The sequence below is a fragment of the Myotis brandtii genome, unplaced genomic scaffold, assembly GCF_000412655.1.
Source record: "Myotis brandtii unplaced genomic scaffold, ASM41265v1 scaffold49, whole genome shotgun sequence".
Lineage (NCBI taxonomy): Eukaryota > Metazoa > Chordata > Mammalia > Chiroptera > Vespertilionidae > Myotis > Myotis brandtii.
The window spans coordinates 6,406,747-6,422,979 of NW_005368707.1; the positions used below are offsets into that span (position 1 = coordinate 6,406,747).

Consider the following 16,233-nt stretch of genomic DNA (forward strand, 5'->3'; position numbering starts at 1 on the left):
CAAGCTCCCAGTGGAGGCTGGCTGGAAGCAGGTATCTGGGATTTATTTATCTTCTATAATTGAAACTTTGTTGCCTTGGGCGGAGGCCTCAGCTGGCCAGGGCAGATGGAAAGCTTGGCTTCCTCCATCGCCGGGGCAACCAAGCCTCCTGCTTGCTCCAGCTCCGTGGCTGCCGGCCGCCATCTTGGTTGGGTTAATTTGCATGTAGTCGCTCTGATTGGCTGGTGGGTGTGGCTTGGGGCGTAGCGGAGGTGTGATCAATTTGCATGTTTCTCTTTTATTAGATTAGATATGTAGATATATATCTATATATGTATATAGATAGATAATTAAACACATATTTCAGTGTTCATTTAACAAACGAGGAGATGCAGTCAGAAAGTATTTAATGACTTGCCCAACACCTTGCAGTTAGATGTGTCAGCTCTGAGACCCAGCCTAATCTGATTGCTTGAGCAGTTAAATGAATCTGTATGTACTTCTCTGTGTCCAGCATTATGGATATTGTTTGTTGAACCAGGTGTTAATGATTTTGTTCAAGAGCTGTAAAAGTGCCTCTTTGTAAAAGTTTGGCAATGCAACAGTCTAATAACCTTTCTCTAATTGGGCTCAGTGAGAGAATCAAGCTCTAGTGCCCTAAAGTATTCACTGAATATGCTGTGTTAACTTTCTCTCCTACACAGCTAGAATGGTACATCCTTGGGATAATGAGAAAATAGTCACTTGAATAATTTTTCTCTCTTTGTGGTTCAGTTGAATAACCCTGCTTCAGACAAACTGGAAAGTCTCCTCCAACCCTAGCACACTTTCTGAGGTAACCAATTATCAGTTTGATATGTAACTTTACAGACTTAAATCTGAATATGAAAGCATTTAAATACATATACACATGTGCATACACACAGATACTTGGGATGCAATGCAGTATGTATAACAACTGGCTGATAAAAGAACTGAGGTGGCCCAGAGGAGAGAGATTCAGCCCTGTGAGAGGTAAGGAATAGTAAAGGGTTCTCGATGAAGGTGATACAGAATGAGTCTTGGAGAATGAGTAGTTTAATAAGAAGATATGAGAAGGATGAGCACACCTGTATGGCCAGAGAAGGTGTGCACAGGTGTGTGACAGCTGCCCACGCCCAATAAAGTTTTGGTGTGGGGCAGCAGTAGGAGATGAGATGGGATGGACTGGTGAGGACTTAGCCACAAGGGACCTGGTATGTCATGCCAGGTTGTTGGAACTTTATTCTAGACTACAGGGAGCCATTGGAGGATTTCAAGCTAAGAAGTTTGTTCTCTTCTATATTATAAAATAATGGCTCAGGAGACAGCATGGAGAATGGTTAACAAGAGAGCAACTCTAGAGGGAGGTAGGAAGAGCAATTAAGTGCTTATAAACCGAGAGTGATCATCTGTAAAATAGGAAAAATAAAGCCTACTTTATAGAGTTGTTATAAAAGTGAAATAACATCTGTGAATTAAATTTTTCTGGACAATTTAGGAAAAAAGGGTAGTGGATGGTGGGAGACCTAGTCCTTTCGGGTCTTTGCCTGAGAGCTGTCTGCTTTTCCCCTAAGAGAGCCCTTTCCCTGGTGGAAGGTTAACTCGGAAGTGCCTGAGAGGAAGACAGGAAGCTGGTCAAGGCTCATTAATGGCTTGTTGATGTAACTCCCATCTTGTGCTCCTGTGGGGAGATCTGTTCCTCCATCATCATAGTTTTGCCATCACTAATGATCACCTTGTCTCCTGTCTGATTATGTTTCCTTCCATCTCTTACCCTCCAATGGCTTCTTTAACCTGAATAGCTAAGTGACCATTTCCAAAGAAGTCGACACAAAGGAAAGGTCTTTTGCTGCCTTTTCCTTCTGATAATTCTCAAAATTGCTGCCCCACTTTTCCTGTGCCAGGTCAGTGAACCGTGATTGGAAGACAAACAGTAAAAAATGCTGAACTTTCCTTTATCTCCTCTTCTCTTGTGTTTTTCTAACTTTTCTCATTTTACATGCGTTCAGAATTTGTGAGTCCTTGAACTGTGGAGAATTGGACTGGAGAGAGAAACGATGTAGCTATCATTTCACAGAAGCATGTGTATTCAATAGAGTGCCTGTCCTCTGGGTCCTGGTGTTCCCTCCAGTTTGGGGGGTTTGGAATGGGGCCTACTTGTGCATTTGGCAGTGATTTTTTTCTTCATGAATTAACTTTAAAATGTTTTGCTGGCTCTTTCTGGGGTTCTCTAACTTGGTTGTCATTTACCATGCAGTCTGGAGTCTACAGTGAGGCCCATATGCTGTTTTTCCAGTCAACTTTTCTCTCTGTGCCTGGGCCTACTTCCCTCTGTCCACTTTTGTACATTTCAGGGGATTATGGAGACTTTAGTGTAGATTGCTATGTAAACCATTTACCCTCTGGACATAGATGTATCAGCTAATGTTTACTTTGGGCCTGGTAGATGGTAAGTGGTTAAAGTTAAGTGGGGTTCTTTTCATCCCCTCAAGTTGCTTTTTAGTGACATTATTCCTTTGAATTTTTGCTAATTGCTTTTGGGGGTGACCATTCCTCATGTATGAAGGTCCTCTTGACCATGTTTTGGAAAGATTGAACACTGATCTGCAGGGATTTAGCTATCAACCTATGCAAGGTTAACAGAACCTTGGTTTTCCATTTGCTTGTAGCTGACCTCCGGCCTCTTTTCTCTGTCCACTTTATTCTCCCTTTTGATGACACTAACAGATCTGGGCTGATGAAGGCTCTTTCTAATTATAATTTCTGGACTCCTAACTATTTCTTCTGCATATGAATGTCTCTTCCTCTAGTTCACTTTGACCCACTGGGATTTAATGTGTCAGGATATTTACAACCAAATATCTTGAGAGCTTCCACTAAATTTCAAAATAGTTCTACAAATCTCTGCACCCGTGGAAGTGGATATTGTATTGTTAGTTATGAAATGTAATACCTTGACTTTAAGTGTTATACTTTTATACAAATAACTCTGAATTTATATGAGCTCTTCTATATTCTTATAACTTAACTAATATGATGTTATAGTGTAAAGCTATACTTAACCTTTTGGAGACTTAGTTTTCCCTTTTTGAAAAGGGAGAATTGTATCTACTTGGTAGGATGGTTGTATTAAATTAAATCATTACAAATACTTAGTACAGTCTTGACACATAGTTAACAATAATGGTATATATAATACAGCTATGTAAGTAGGGCCTAGAGAAAGTTATAAAATTAGTTCACCACTAGATTTAGATTTGTTACATCCCAGGAGACTGAGGAAATTGCACTTATCACAAAAGAATCACAGTTGAAATGTTGGTGAACACAATGTATGAGATGTTGGTAAATTTTCCAAACATAAAAAAGGTTAAGAATATAAGATGTATAGACCAGGAAGTTTGACTTCAATACACAGTAAAATTCTGGAACAGTTAAGCAGATGGTTGGTGATCATGTAGTAAAGACTACATTGGTTGCTAGGAGCCACCATGAGTTTACTAAGAACAAATATTTTCAAGTATGCATTTTCCTTTTAAGTAGTATTATGTGGTAGGTAAAACTGAGGAATGCCCTTTTAGCAAAGGATCTGATTGTCTTCTTATAGAGAGGATGATAAAATATGGACTAGATCCGTGGTTGGCAAACTGTGGCTCGTGAGCCACATGAGGCTCTTTGGCCCCTTGAGTGTGGCTCTTCCACAAAATACCATGTGTGGGCGTGCACGTACAGTGCGATTGAAACTTCGTGGCCCATGTGCAGAAGTCATTTTTTTGTGGAAGAGCCACACTCAAGGGGCCAAAGAGCCTCATGTGGCTCGCGAGCCGCAGTTTGCCAACCACTGGACTAGATGATAGTTTTGCTGGGTTAGCAACTTGACAGCAATTGAGTCCAGCTGATTAATGTCTCAGTTATCTTGATGGGGCTTCTGATGGAACACTATGGAGCTCTGACATATAACCTTTTCACTGAATACTTTAAGGATTTGGATAAAGGCATATGGGATATATGTGTACCAACCAAATATGCAGATGGCCCTAAGTTGAGAGGTATAATTAATAGAAATAGATGAGAGAATCAAAATTCCGAATATTTCTGATCATGTGAAACATTGCATAGAACCCCCCAAAACAGCCTGAATTTATTGAAAAAAAAGGCAAAAAGCCTCACTCCCCAAGTGCTATGAAATTACTTTGGTTCCCAGAATCACCATGGGAATGTAGATTTTGAATTAGTGACCATTACATACCATGTCTTCTACTATGCAGGGAGTGACAAAGCTCAAAAGATCAAGGTTGAGCACCTTGACCCGTGTGGCTCAGTTGGTTAGAGGGTCCAGTGGGGGCACCTACAGGAGATAATTGAGATCAATGTTTCTCTTTCACATCGATGTCTCTCTCTCTCTCTCTCTCTCTCCCCTCTCCCTTCCTCTATCTAAAATCAGTGAAAGGTGTGTCCTTGGGTGAGGATTAAAAAAGAAAGATCAAGCTTGAGTAATAAAGGAAATTTTGTTTGGTAGAAGTTTAAATAAAAATGATCTGGCTGTTTAATTGATCATAAGCTTAATATTTTTTATTCATCCATCCATCCAACAAATATGTATTGTAAATTATACCAGCCATGTACTTTTCTTGGCATTGGGGAGACAGTAATGAACAAAATAGTAAAAAATCTGCACCTCCATGCAGCTTATATTCTTTATATGCCAACAGTTGTTCAGCTGCCTAAAATAATATATAATGTTAGGCTTTATTTGCAAATATACTATATCTACCTCATACTGGTTAATAGTTCTACTATATTACTAATACCCCATTCTTCTTATTTTTTATTGACTTTAGAGAGGGAGGAAGACAAAGAGAGAGAGAGTAACGTCGATGTGAGAGAGACACATCAATCGGTTTCCTCCCATATGTACCCAGACCAGGATCAAACCTGCGACCTTCCAACAGAACTATGCTCCAATCAACTGAGCCACACTGGCCAGCACTAATACCTCATTTTTGGTGCTATATTTATATTGGAATCATTACTTTTAGTTCTGAATATTATAGTCTGGATAAACAAGAGTGACAATAACATGGTGAGGCATATAAATCATATGGGAGGAGGATAGGTCAGTGATGAGAAGATTAAATAGAGATACTGTATCTGTCAAACATTTGCAAGATACTGGTATATGAGAAGAGGGCATAAGCTTGTTCTGTGGTGCTCCCAGGAGTCACTGCTAATTATAGGGAGGCTGGTTTTTTTGGTGAATATAGGAAATATGCCTGTGAAGTGAACCAGCTACACCTGGATGCCCACCTGTGTGAACTTCACAAAGCTGAGATATGTCTCTTGTGATGCCTAGTACTGTGCCTGGTACATGGTGGGCACCCTGGTACATGATGGGCACCCAGAGATGTGTTCATGATATTCATATGGCCTTTTGTGAAGATAGCCTAGGTACTAAAATAATGATAAAATTTGAAGTTCAGTGTTTGTATGTCTTAGGGAATCTAAGGGTTGAACAGAGTACCTGAAAACAGCTGTGGGAGGCCAGCACGTTTTCTTCTATCATGTTCTAAAATATACAGGTTAATTAAAACACTTTTCTTAAGAGACATTTAAGAGTCCATTTTAGGATTTCTTTAAAATTTTTGAAGTGTACTTATTCAAACATTCCTCAACTCAGCTTGACTCCTGTTGTTTTCTTGAGGTCTTCACGATAATTCTGACCCAGATAGGGCCTTGCTTTCTCTGAACTTAGCACCAATTCTACAGTCTAGCATTTAATTCATTCCCAATTGTTTCGTGGATCTCTCCATCTAGGTGATGAGCTTTTTGAGGACAAAACCTTATTTTATTTTTTCTTGTATTCTCCCAAACACATAGTAGAAAGTCAGTAAATGACAATTGCTTGATTACTTGACTCATTAGTTAAGAGGAATAGTTAGTATGATAAGAGGAATAGTTAGTTAGTAGAATAAGAATAGTTAGTCATTCCAGCCACTGTAAGAATTCATGTTTGCTTCCAGGAGTCACTGCTAATTATAGGGAGGCTGGTTTTTCTGGTGAATATAGGAAAGATGCCCGTGAAGTGAACCAGCTACAGCTGGATGCCCACCTGTGTGAACTTCACAAAGTTGAGATATGTCTCTTGTGATGCCTAGTACTGTGCCTGGTACATGGTGGGCACCCTGGTACATGATGGGCACCCAGAGATGTGTTCATGATATTCATATGGCCTTTTGTGAAGATAGCCTAGGTACTAAAATAATGATAAAATTTGAAGTTCAGTGTTTGTATGTCTTAGGGAATCTAAGGGTTGAACAGAGTACCTGAAAACAGCTGTGGGAGGCCAGCACGTTTTCTTCTATCATGTTCTAAAATATACAGGTTAATTAAAACACTTTTCTTAAGAGACATTTAAGAGTCCATTTTAGGATTTCTTTAAAATTTTTGAAGTGTACTTATTCAAACATTCCTCAACTCAGCTTGACTCCTGTTGTTTTCTTGAGGTCTTCACGATAATTCTGACCCAGATAGGGCCTTGCTTTCTCTGAACTTAGCACCAATTCTACAGTCTAGCATTTAATTCATTCCCAATTGTTTCGTGGATCTCTCCATCTAGGTGATGAGCTTTTTGAGGACAAAACCTTATTTTATTTTTTCTTGTATTCTCCCAAACACATAGTAGAAAGTCAGTAAATGACAATTGCTTGATTAATTGACTCATTAGTTAAGAGGAATAGTTAGTTAGTAGAATAGGAATAGTTAGTCATTCCAGCCACTGTAAGAATTCATGTAAGATGTAGCAAGGTATATAGACTAATTTCTCCATCCCCTAAATCCAAAGAAGGGGTTATATTCTTAATTTATTAGTCTCTGGCTTTGATTGGGCAAGTGCTTTGTACATAGTTGATTTCTTGTATATAGTTGAATCTGTATTAATAGCTGTAGTCCAAGGCTCAAACTGCCTTCTTGGCTCAACCTCCAAGGGCAGCTGTAACTGTAGGGACAACTCTCTAAGCCACTGTAGAGGTTCATCGACTATGATTCATGTAGTAGGATAGCCAGAGTTAGCATGTGAAAATGCAGGGCATCCAATCATATTTTAATTTCAGATAAACAGCAATGCAATATTTGGGACATACTTTACTAAAAAAGCATTCATTGTTTATTCAGAATTAAACCTAACTGGGTGCCCTGCATTTTACCTGACAACCCTATATATAAACCACATTCTTTTCATTTTCCCATTAATCTAAGGTCTTAATTAACCCCCAAATTAACTCAACTGACATAAAGAAAATATTTGTGCCCATGTGATTGATTCCAATTGAAAATTTTAAGTCATTAATGGAAGGGAAAATCCATATGTTATACTTTTTGTGGTGATATTCTTTCAGTGATAGCCAACAATGATAATTCACAAACATCTAGGATCTGGGCAGTCCCAGATTAATCTGTCTTGGCTTCCTTGGTGGCATAGTTTACTTGGTTCACATAACATATTGCTGGTATTATTTTGTTCAGGTATCACAGTAACCACTGCTAACAAATAATTAGGCGTATGTATTTGAATCAGGTGAAAAGTGAATCTATATATATAAAAACTTAAGTGACCATTACAACCAAACGACCAGAACGACCAGTCGCTATGATGCACACTGACCACCAGGGGGCAGATGCTCAATGCAGGAGCTGCCCCCTGGTGGTCAGTGCCAACTCCCACAGACAACCTCCCGTGGCCCCTCTCCCTCTCCCCCACGCCCCCGCTGCGCATAAATTTGTGCACCGGGCCTCTAGTTTAGTATAATCCATCATCTCAGCTCATAAAAACAACTGCATTGACCGATGAAAGCTTGAATAATCAAAGCATCACCACTCTCAGTTAACTATTTTTATATTTATTTTTAATGTGTTTTTATTGATTTTTAAAAATCTTTATTGTTGAAAGTATTACATTTGTCCCCTTTTTTTCCATTGACTTCTTTTAGCACCCCCCTTCCCACTCCATGACAGGCCTTCACCACCCTATTGTCTGTGTCCGTGGGTTATGCATATATGCATACAAGTTCTTCAGTTGATCTCTTCCTACCCACTCCCACCTTCCCTCTGAGATTCGACAGTCTGTTCCATGCTTCTATGTCTCTGGATCTATTTTGTTCATCAGTTTATTTTGTTCATTAGATTCCACATATGAGTGAGATCATGTGATACTTGTCTTTCTCTGCCTGGCTTATTTTGCTTAGATTTTTAGAGAGAGGGGAGGGAGAGGGATAGAGGGAGAGAGAGAAACATTGATGAGAGAGAAACATCATCGACCTGCTGCCTCCTGCATGCTCCCCACTGGGGATCAAGCCCACAACCTGGGCATGTGTCCTGACCAGGAATAAAACCAGTGACCTCTTGGTTCCTGGATTGATGCTCAACTCCTGAGCCACACCAGCTGGGCTCAATTAACTATTTTGTTTCCTTCTTTCAGCTGCTCAAAGGCAAGATAATATTCTGGTTTGTTCCACCTTATAAACTTCTTTTTGTAAGCATCTCACACTTAGGAAAATTGCCTGTTTTCCCTAACTAACTAATGATTTTGCTGTTTAATAGCAACAACTTTTAAATCCTATTCATCCAGGAAACGTTTATTTAGGAGATCAATGGAGGTACAAGGGAAAAACAAAATGAGTAAGATATAGTCCCTGCTTATAAGGGTTCATAAGAATCTGTTCATTAAATGCTGGCTTTTAGGTGGTTCAGCAATAATTTCAGTGAAAAATGTGTGGTAAGAGCTAATTAGCTCATAGAGTAATGAAATGATTCTTTTCTCAAATGCTTTAAATAACTATCAGACCTGAAATTTCAAGCAGAAGCTGCTCTTAGTGGGGAGTTCCGGGAGCTAGCATCAGGCTGTTTTTTTCTCCCTTGATATGTAGTTAGAAGCTTGTTGTCAGACCAGCAACATGGGCCTCTCCAGGGAGCATGTTAGAAATGCAGATTCTCAGCCATCCCCTCCACCCTGCTTCTGACCTGCTCAGTCAGGGTGTGCATCCAGAACCTTGGGTTCTTCCTGTGTACACTTCCTTGGAGAAGCACTGGCCTAATACAGAATTTCTCTAGCTCAACTTGGTATATACAGATCATCTGAGGTGTTGTTTTTTTTTCACTTTTTAAAAATTTTATTTATTTATTTTTAGTGAGAGAAATGTCAACTTGTTGTTCTACTTATTGACCCATTCACTGGTTGATTCTTTTTAAAAAATATTTAATGATGAGAGTATTACAGATGACCACTTTTTCCCCCCATTTGCCTCCTCCACCTGGTTCCTGCCCCACCCCAGGCCTTCACCACCCTAGTGTCTGTGTCCACAGGTAATGCATATATGCATATAAGATCTTTGATTAATCTCTTCCTGCCCCTTCTCCCCGCTTTCCTCTGATATTCATCAGTCTGTTCCATGTTTGCCTGCCTCTGGTTCTATTTTATTCATCCATTTATTTTGTTCATTAGATACCTTATTTATTTATTTTGATTTTTAGATTCAATTGTTGATAGATATGTATTTAGTGCTATTTTATTGTTCATATATTTTATATATTTTTTTCTTCCTAAAGAATACCCTTCAACATTTCATGTAATACTGGTTTGGTGGTAATGAACTCCTTTAACTTTTTTTTGTCTGTGAAGCTCTTTATCTGACCTTCAATTCTAAATGATAGCTTTGCTGGGTAGAGTAATCTTGGTTGTATGTCCTTGCTATTCATCCCTTTCAATATATCTTGCCACTCCCTTCTGGCCTGCAAAGTTTCTGTTGAGAAATCAGTTGATAGTTGTATGGGTGCTCCCTTGTAGGTAACTAACTGCTTTTCTTTTGCTGCCTTTAAGATTCTCTCTTTCTCTTTAACCCTTGGCTTTTTACTTATGATGTGTCTTGGTGTGGGACTCCTTGGGTTTCTCTTGTTTGGGACTTTCTGTGCTTCCTGCACTTATAAGTCTATTTCTCTCACCAGGTAGGGGAAGTTTCCTGTCATTATTCTTCAAATAGGTTTTCAATATCTTGCTCTCTCTCTTCTTCTGGCACCTCTATAATTCAGATGTTGGTATACTTGAAGTTGTCCCAGAGGCTCCTCACATTATGTTCATAATTTTGGATTCTTTTTTCTTTTCGTTCTTCTGATTGGGTGTTTTTTGCTTCCTCATATTCCAAATTGTTGATTTGATTCTCAGAATCCTCTACTCTATTTTTGAATCCCTGTAAATTATTCTTAATTTCTGACTGGTCCTTTTTCATGTCTTTGACATTCTCATTAAAATCCTTGAAAGTCTCACCAAGTCCCTTGAAGCTCTCATTAATTCCCTTGAAGGTCTTATTAATTCTCTTGAAGCACTCGTTAAGATCATTGAGCAACCTTTTAACCATTGTTTTGAACTCTGTGTCCAGTATTTTGCTTGCTTACATTTCATTTATTTCTCTTTCTGGAGATTTCTTCTGTTCTTTTATTTGTGACATGTTTCTTTGTCTCCACATTTTGGCTGCTTTCCTGTGTTTGTTTCTGTGTATTAGGTAGAGCTGCTATGTCTTCTAGAATTGGTAGAGTGGCCTTGTGTAGTAGGTGTCCTGTAGGGCCCAGTGGCTCAGCCTCCTCAGTCACCGGACCTGGACACTATAGGTGCTCCCCTGTGTTGGTTGTGTGCAGTCTTGTTGTAATTGAGCCGTGATTGCTTTTGGCGTCACTAGAAGCAGTTGACCTCCAAGCAAATTGGCTGTGAGGACCCACTGTGACTACAGTGGAAGAGCTGCTGTGTAGAGGACACCCATATGGAGCAGGAATTGCTTTAGTGGGGCTTTGTGCTCACTGAGTCTGCCCCTTGAGTGTGTCACTTGTGAATGTGTAGAGTTATAATCTGGTCTGGTCTGCACTGGCTCTGGGGCCTCCTGGGAGGTGCAAAGTCAGCCACTGCCTGGGGCTACCCTGCACAAGCTACAGAGTGATCTGAAGATGGCTGCTACTTGTGTTGGGCTTAGAAATACCTAGGTGAATCCAAGCTGTGAAGCAAGGCAGGCTGTTGCAAGTACCAGGTCTTGGGCCTCTTATTGATAGGTATGGGGCATGTGATGCCAGCTGCTACTTGTTTGAGAGATTTTAGGAAAGTCTGAAGCCTGAGCCAGGACAGGCCATTCATATGGGAAAGCTGCTGCAAACAGGTTAGGTGGGGCTGCAAGTTGGATGGGGCAGGGTCTCAGGGAATTACCAGGGTGGAGTGAACAGTGTGAGCCATGTTGATAGAAACGTAGATGTGACAGGGATAATGACCCCTGTGAGCACCTCCATCTGGGAGAAAGCTGCCTCCAGGTTCCTGCCCCATATGTCCCTGGTTCCCCCAGTACCGCTGACCAGCGCTAGAGCTCAGAGGGAGCAGGACTGTGTAAGTTCATACGCCAGCCCTTTAAGAGGGACTGTCTGGGTCTTCAGCAGCCTTTGTGTTGCTCAACTACCATCCCACTGGCTTTTACAGCTCCAAGTTATGGAGGCTTCTCTTCCCAGCTCTGAAACCCTTGGCTGGGGATCTGGTGTGGGGCTGGGACTCCCTTTCACAGGAGGTCTCTGCAGTGGAGAGAGCCCTCCCAATTAAAGCAAGCCACACATGGGTGTCAGACTAGTTAGTTCTGTGCCTCCACCCCTCCTACTGGTCTGGATGTACTTCCTTCTTTACTTCTCTAGTTATAGGACTTCCATCAGCCAGCTTTCAGGTGGTTCTGAATGATGGTTGTTCTGTATTTTAGTTGTAATTTTGATGTGGTTGTGAGTACCGGCATTTACCTCTACCGCCATCTTTGTTCCATCTGAGAATTTTATTAAAGCAGATTCCTGGCCCTGCCCTTACAGACTCTGATTCTGTCTGACAGGGAGAGCTTGAGAATTTGCTTTCCAACAAGCTCCCAGGAGATGCTAGTGCTGCCTATTTGGAAGCCACACTTTCAGCAGCATCTGTCTAGTTTCCTTGAGGTACTGAATTGACATTGGTAGTGTTGGTCACAATGAGGGGTCAGTCTGGTTTTCCTTTGCCTACACTGGAGTCATGAACTTTACAATGAAACATCTGGAACATCTCACTATGTATGTGTGGATGGATTTGCATGCAATGAACTGTTTAGGCCAGTCGTGACACCATTGGAAGACTACAAAAGAGGGAGAATTAAATTCGTCCTGCAAGTTAATGGGATTTTGACATGTTTGACCCATTTTTGAGATTCATATGAATAAATGCAAGGAGGCTGGGATACATGTGAAACAATAGTAGTTAATCTAGTATTGCTACATTGGAGAGGTCTAGAGCTTCATGAATGAATGAAGGGGAGCAGAAAGTAGGGGGAAAATAGGCCTGGGAACAAGTTAGGGACAAGATTGTGAGGGGTCTTAAATGTTAAGGAGTTTGCATTATATTAAATAACAGAAATTCAACTGAATAATTTTTAAAGATCTAATTAGCTTTATTGAGCAGGTCATGAATTGGGCAGCATCTCATTATCAAGCAGAAAGGAGCTCTGAGGAGGTGTATAAAATGGAAGGATTTTATAGGCAGAAGGGAAAAATAATGGGTTGTGTCAGACTTAGTTAATCTATTTATGGAGGACAGAAGGGGGCTATGTAGCAGATTCACTCTTGTGTCAACCAGAAAATTCCAGACTGGCCAGTTAATATTTCATACCTGTGGGTATAACTGCAATTAGATTAGGTTTTAAGTCTTGGTTTTCTGATGTGGGGCTTAGCACAAGTGACTCCATTTTGACCCTGTTCTTCTTGTTAACATTTAGAACTTTATGCTATAATGACATCTGTTTTTAAAAGTTTTCATGTCTCGTACTTATTATTCTCTGTGTGTGTTTCATTGTTCTTTCAGGATTAAGCATGAAAATATTGTTGCCCTGGAAGACATTTATGAAAGCCCAAATCACTTGTACTTGGTCATGCAACTGTAAGTACCTTTTTAAATTGATGAGTGTGGACCAGGGGTTGCAAATTCAAATGCTTAAGGGACCAGCTGGTAAAATTACCTGATGTAGTGGGCCAGGTACAACAGTAGGGAGTGATTCGGGCTGTGGGACACTGGAGATGTCTGTACCCAACTGGAGACAGTTGGCCGAGCACAGGAGGCTGCAGCCTCACTTGATCTCAGCTGTGACTGCTGGACTGGACTGATAATCGGAAGTTTCCACAATGTGACTTGATGCTATCATTGCAGAGTGCGCCTACAATGACTGCTTTGCTTTTTAATGTGCAAGGTCCAAATGTTGCTTCCTGAAAAACACTCCTGTGGGCCCATTGTGACATACACTCTGCTCTTGTCTCTAGGAGGAACTCCCACCCTTGTCCTCATTGCTAGGGCAGCCGGGAGAGGGAGCCGCAGATGGCAGCTGTGTGCTATGTCCCTTCCCTCTGCTCCTCTGCTGCCAAATAAGCACACATGTGACTGAACGGGAGTTCATGCCAGAATAAGAAAGTATAACTGGAGTTGGACCTTGCCACCATTCCCCCAGGGTAGTCTTTCTGCATTCTAGTAACACCAGAGATTTCCAGACGAGGGAGGAAAGGAGAAAGCTAAATATCAGGTAGCAACTGTACTCAAACATGTATTTTTTTAAAATATAAGGTGCAATTAGCCTCCCCCTCACACAAAGGCTTCACTCTAAGTGATATAATTCCTAGGAGTAGTCCAGGACTAGATTTATTAGAATTAAGTGATGGAAACTGTGTAAGAGTGTTATACTTTAACCATGACCCGAGAAAGTAAATTCTGAAACACCATACTAGTATTATTGAGCTGAGTGACTGAAAAGGACTTTTGTTGAAGGTCAGAATATGTACTTATTATATTTATGATTTTCAGACTTTCAATTACCAAAGCTATTTAGGAGACTTGAGGGTTAGTCTACCTAACAATTTATTTTTATCTATTCTCATTTTTTCCTTATGAATGTTTAAACAACACCTTAACTAGAGATGGTGGTGGTGACCAGCAGTTTTACAGATTTGTGAATGATTGTCAGCCATGAGCCTGGCAGTGTTGCGGTTTTGACTGCGGGTTTCATGCCAACTCCCAGCTGCCTAAATGCAGTCTTAGTCCTTTGCTGTCCTGTTGGTTTTACCGTTTGCCACATTTCTGGTTCTTCCTAGAAGCTGGTAGCTCCCCAATCTGGGTACATTCCCTAGAAGCTCATGTGACTTTGTTTTTCAGAGTCTGCTCTTAAAGAAGCAGATGAATCAATTTCCCACCAAATATTGACTGCCCAGTAGGAAGAATATGACATTCTGGTGACAAGAAAAAGCCCCACAAAATGTCAGTAGTGTATTTAAATATGTGCTTTTTTATTAGTGATGCAGAAAAAAAAGATTTAATACTTTAGTTCTCTGTTGGAACTTTCACTTAAACCAGTTAAAAAGTACTCCAAATATATAAATCTCAGTCCTGCCTCTTACTAACTAGGTGAATTTGGGCAAATAACTGTACTTCTCTGAATATCAGTTTCCTTAAATGGAAAAAAATGGGGATAACAGTCATATTTACATTAGTGGCTGTGGTGAGTATTGAATGAGAGAAATCCATATCATTTCATCAGTATGTCTCTGCAGATAAAGTTGTAAGTTGAACTATTGTAGGTTGTGGACCATCTGTATCCTTACCAGCAGAAGTTTATGTGAAGATCAGTTGGCTTGATAGCATATGAGAGTTTGGAACAGAATGAACCTTAGAACAAAGTTTGAATGTCGCACTGTCAGCACAGCTGTCCATCCCTCACTGAGCTTTTCTATCAAGCTTTCCACTTTTTTACAATTATCCTTAATATAGACCGCACTCATTCAGAGTTTGTTCTCATGCAGAGAGGAGTGGGGCTGGAATGAACTCTCGAGGGGCACTGGGTGAGGTTTGTCAGGCAAATTAATCACAAAATCCGTATCTAGGGTCAGTGTTTGAAGTACCTAAGGAAAAAACTACGTGCGCTGTTAAACATTTTAAACACACTATTCACATAAACACTGGATATGCTAATTATATACTTAACTGGTATGAATTCTTTTTCATTGGTTCTCATTACTTTATTAAAAAATCAGCTTTATTGAGTTATAATTTGCATACAATTAACTGCACCCATTTAACTGAACAATTCAGTGATGAATGTGAGAGAATCATGCCCAGTTAGCCACCACCATGATCCAGAACAGGAAATTTCCCAGAGATTCCTTGTGGTCATTTCAAGTTGTCTCTCTGTTGCCTCTGATCCCAGCCAACCAGTGGTCCACTTTCACTCAGTAGAGAGTCTTTTGCATTTTCTAAAATAGTGTATACATGGGATTATATAGCAGGTACATGTTTGTGTCTGGTTTATGTTACTCATCATGGTTATTGGTATTCATCCATGTAGTAATGTGGATCAGTCGTTTCTTCCTTCTTATTACTGAGCAGGATTCCCTTGTTCTGGAAAGTTCTCATTTTATTCACTTACCTGTTGGTAGACATTTGGGTTGTTTCCAGTTTGGGTGCTATTATGAATAAAGTTGCTATGAACATTCATGTCCAAGCCTTGCTGTGGGTGTATGTTTGGGTGAAGACCTAGTAGTAGAATGAGTGGGCTACAGAGGAGGTGTTATTTTGAACTTTCTAATAAACTGCCAGACAGTTGTCCAGAGTGGTTTTACCATTTTACATTTTCACCTGCAGTGTGAGTTCCAATTCTTTATATTCTTTCCAACACTTGACGTTTCCAGTTTTTTTCAATTGTAGCCATTTTAATGGGAGTGCAATGGTATCTCATACTGGTTTGAATTTGCATTTCCCTGATGATTCATGATGTCAATCATCTTTTTATGTCCTCATGGGCCACTACTATATCTTCCATTCAAATCCCTTACTCAGTTTTAATTGGATTGTTCACCATCATATTATGTGTTGGAAGTGTTCTTTATATATTCTGTTCTTTGTGGATATATGTAATATGAATATTTGCTTTCATTCTATAGCTTGCTTGTGGAGGCGGGAGAGGCTTCCACCACTGCCACTGCGCTTGCCTGCCTTGAGCCCGGCTTCTGGCTGAGTGGCGCTCCCCCTGTGGGAGTGCACTGACCACCAGGGGGCAGCTCCTGCATTGAACATCTGCCCCCTGGTGGTCAGTCTGCATCATCTGCGACCGGTCGTTCCACCATTCAGTCAATTTGCATATTAGCCTTTTATTATATTGGACTAGTAGC

General features: G+C 40.4%; 1 protein-coding gene across 1 annotated transcript in view; it reads left to right on the forward strand.

Moving 5' to 3' along the window:
• Nucleotides 1-16,233, forward strand: part of CAMK1D (calcium/calmodulin-dependent protein kinase ID) — a 412,726-nt gene that overhangs the window by 266,326 nt on the left and 130,167 nt on the right. Inside the window, exon 5 of the mRNA XM_005876600.2 lies at nucleotides 12,890-12,964. Within this exon, the coding sequence (XP_005876662.1) occupies nucleotides 12,890-12,964 (75 nt within the window). The remainder of the gene's footprint in view (nucleotides 1-12,889; nucleotides 12,965-16,233) is intronic.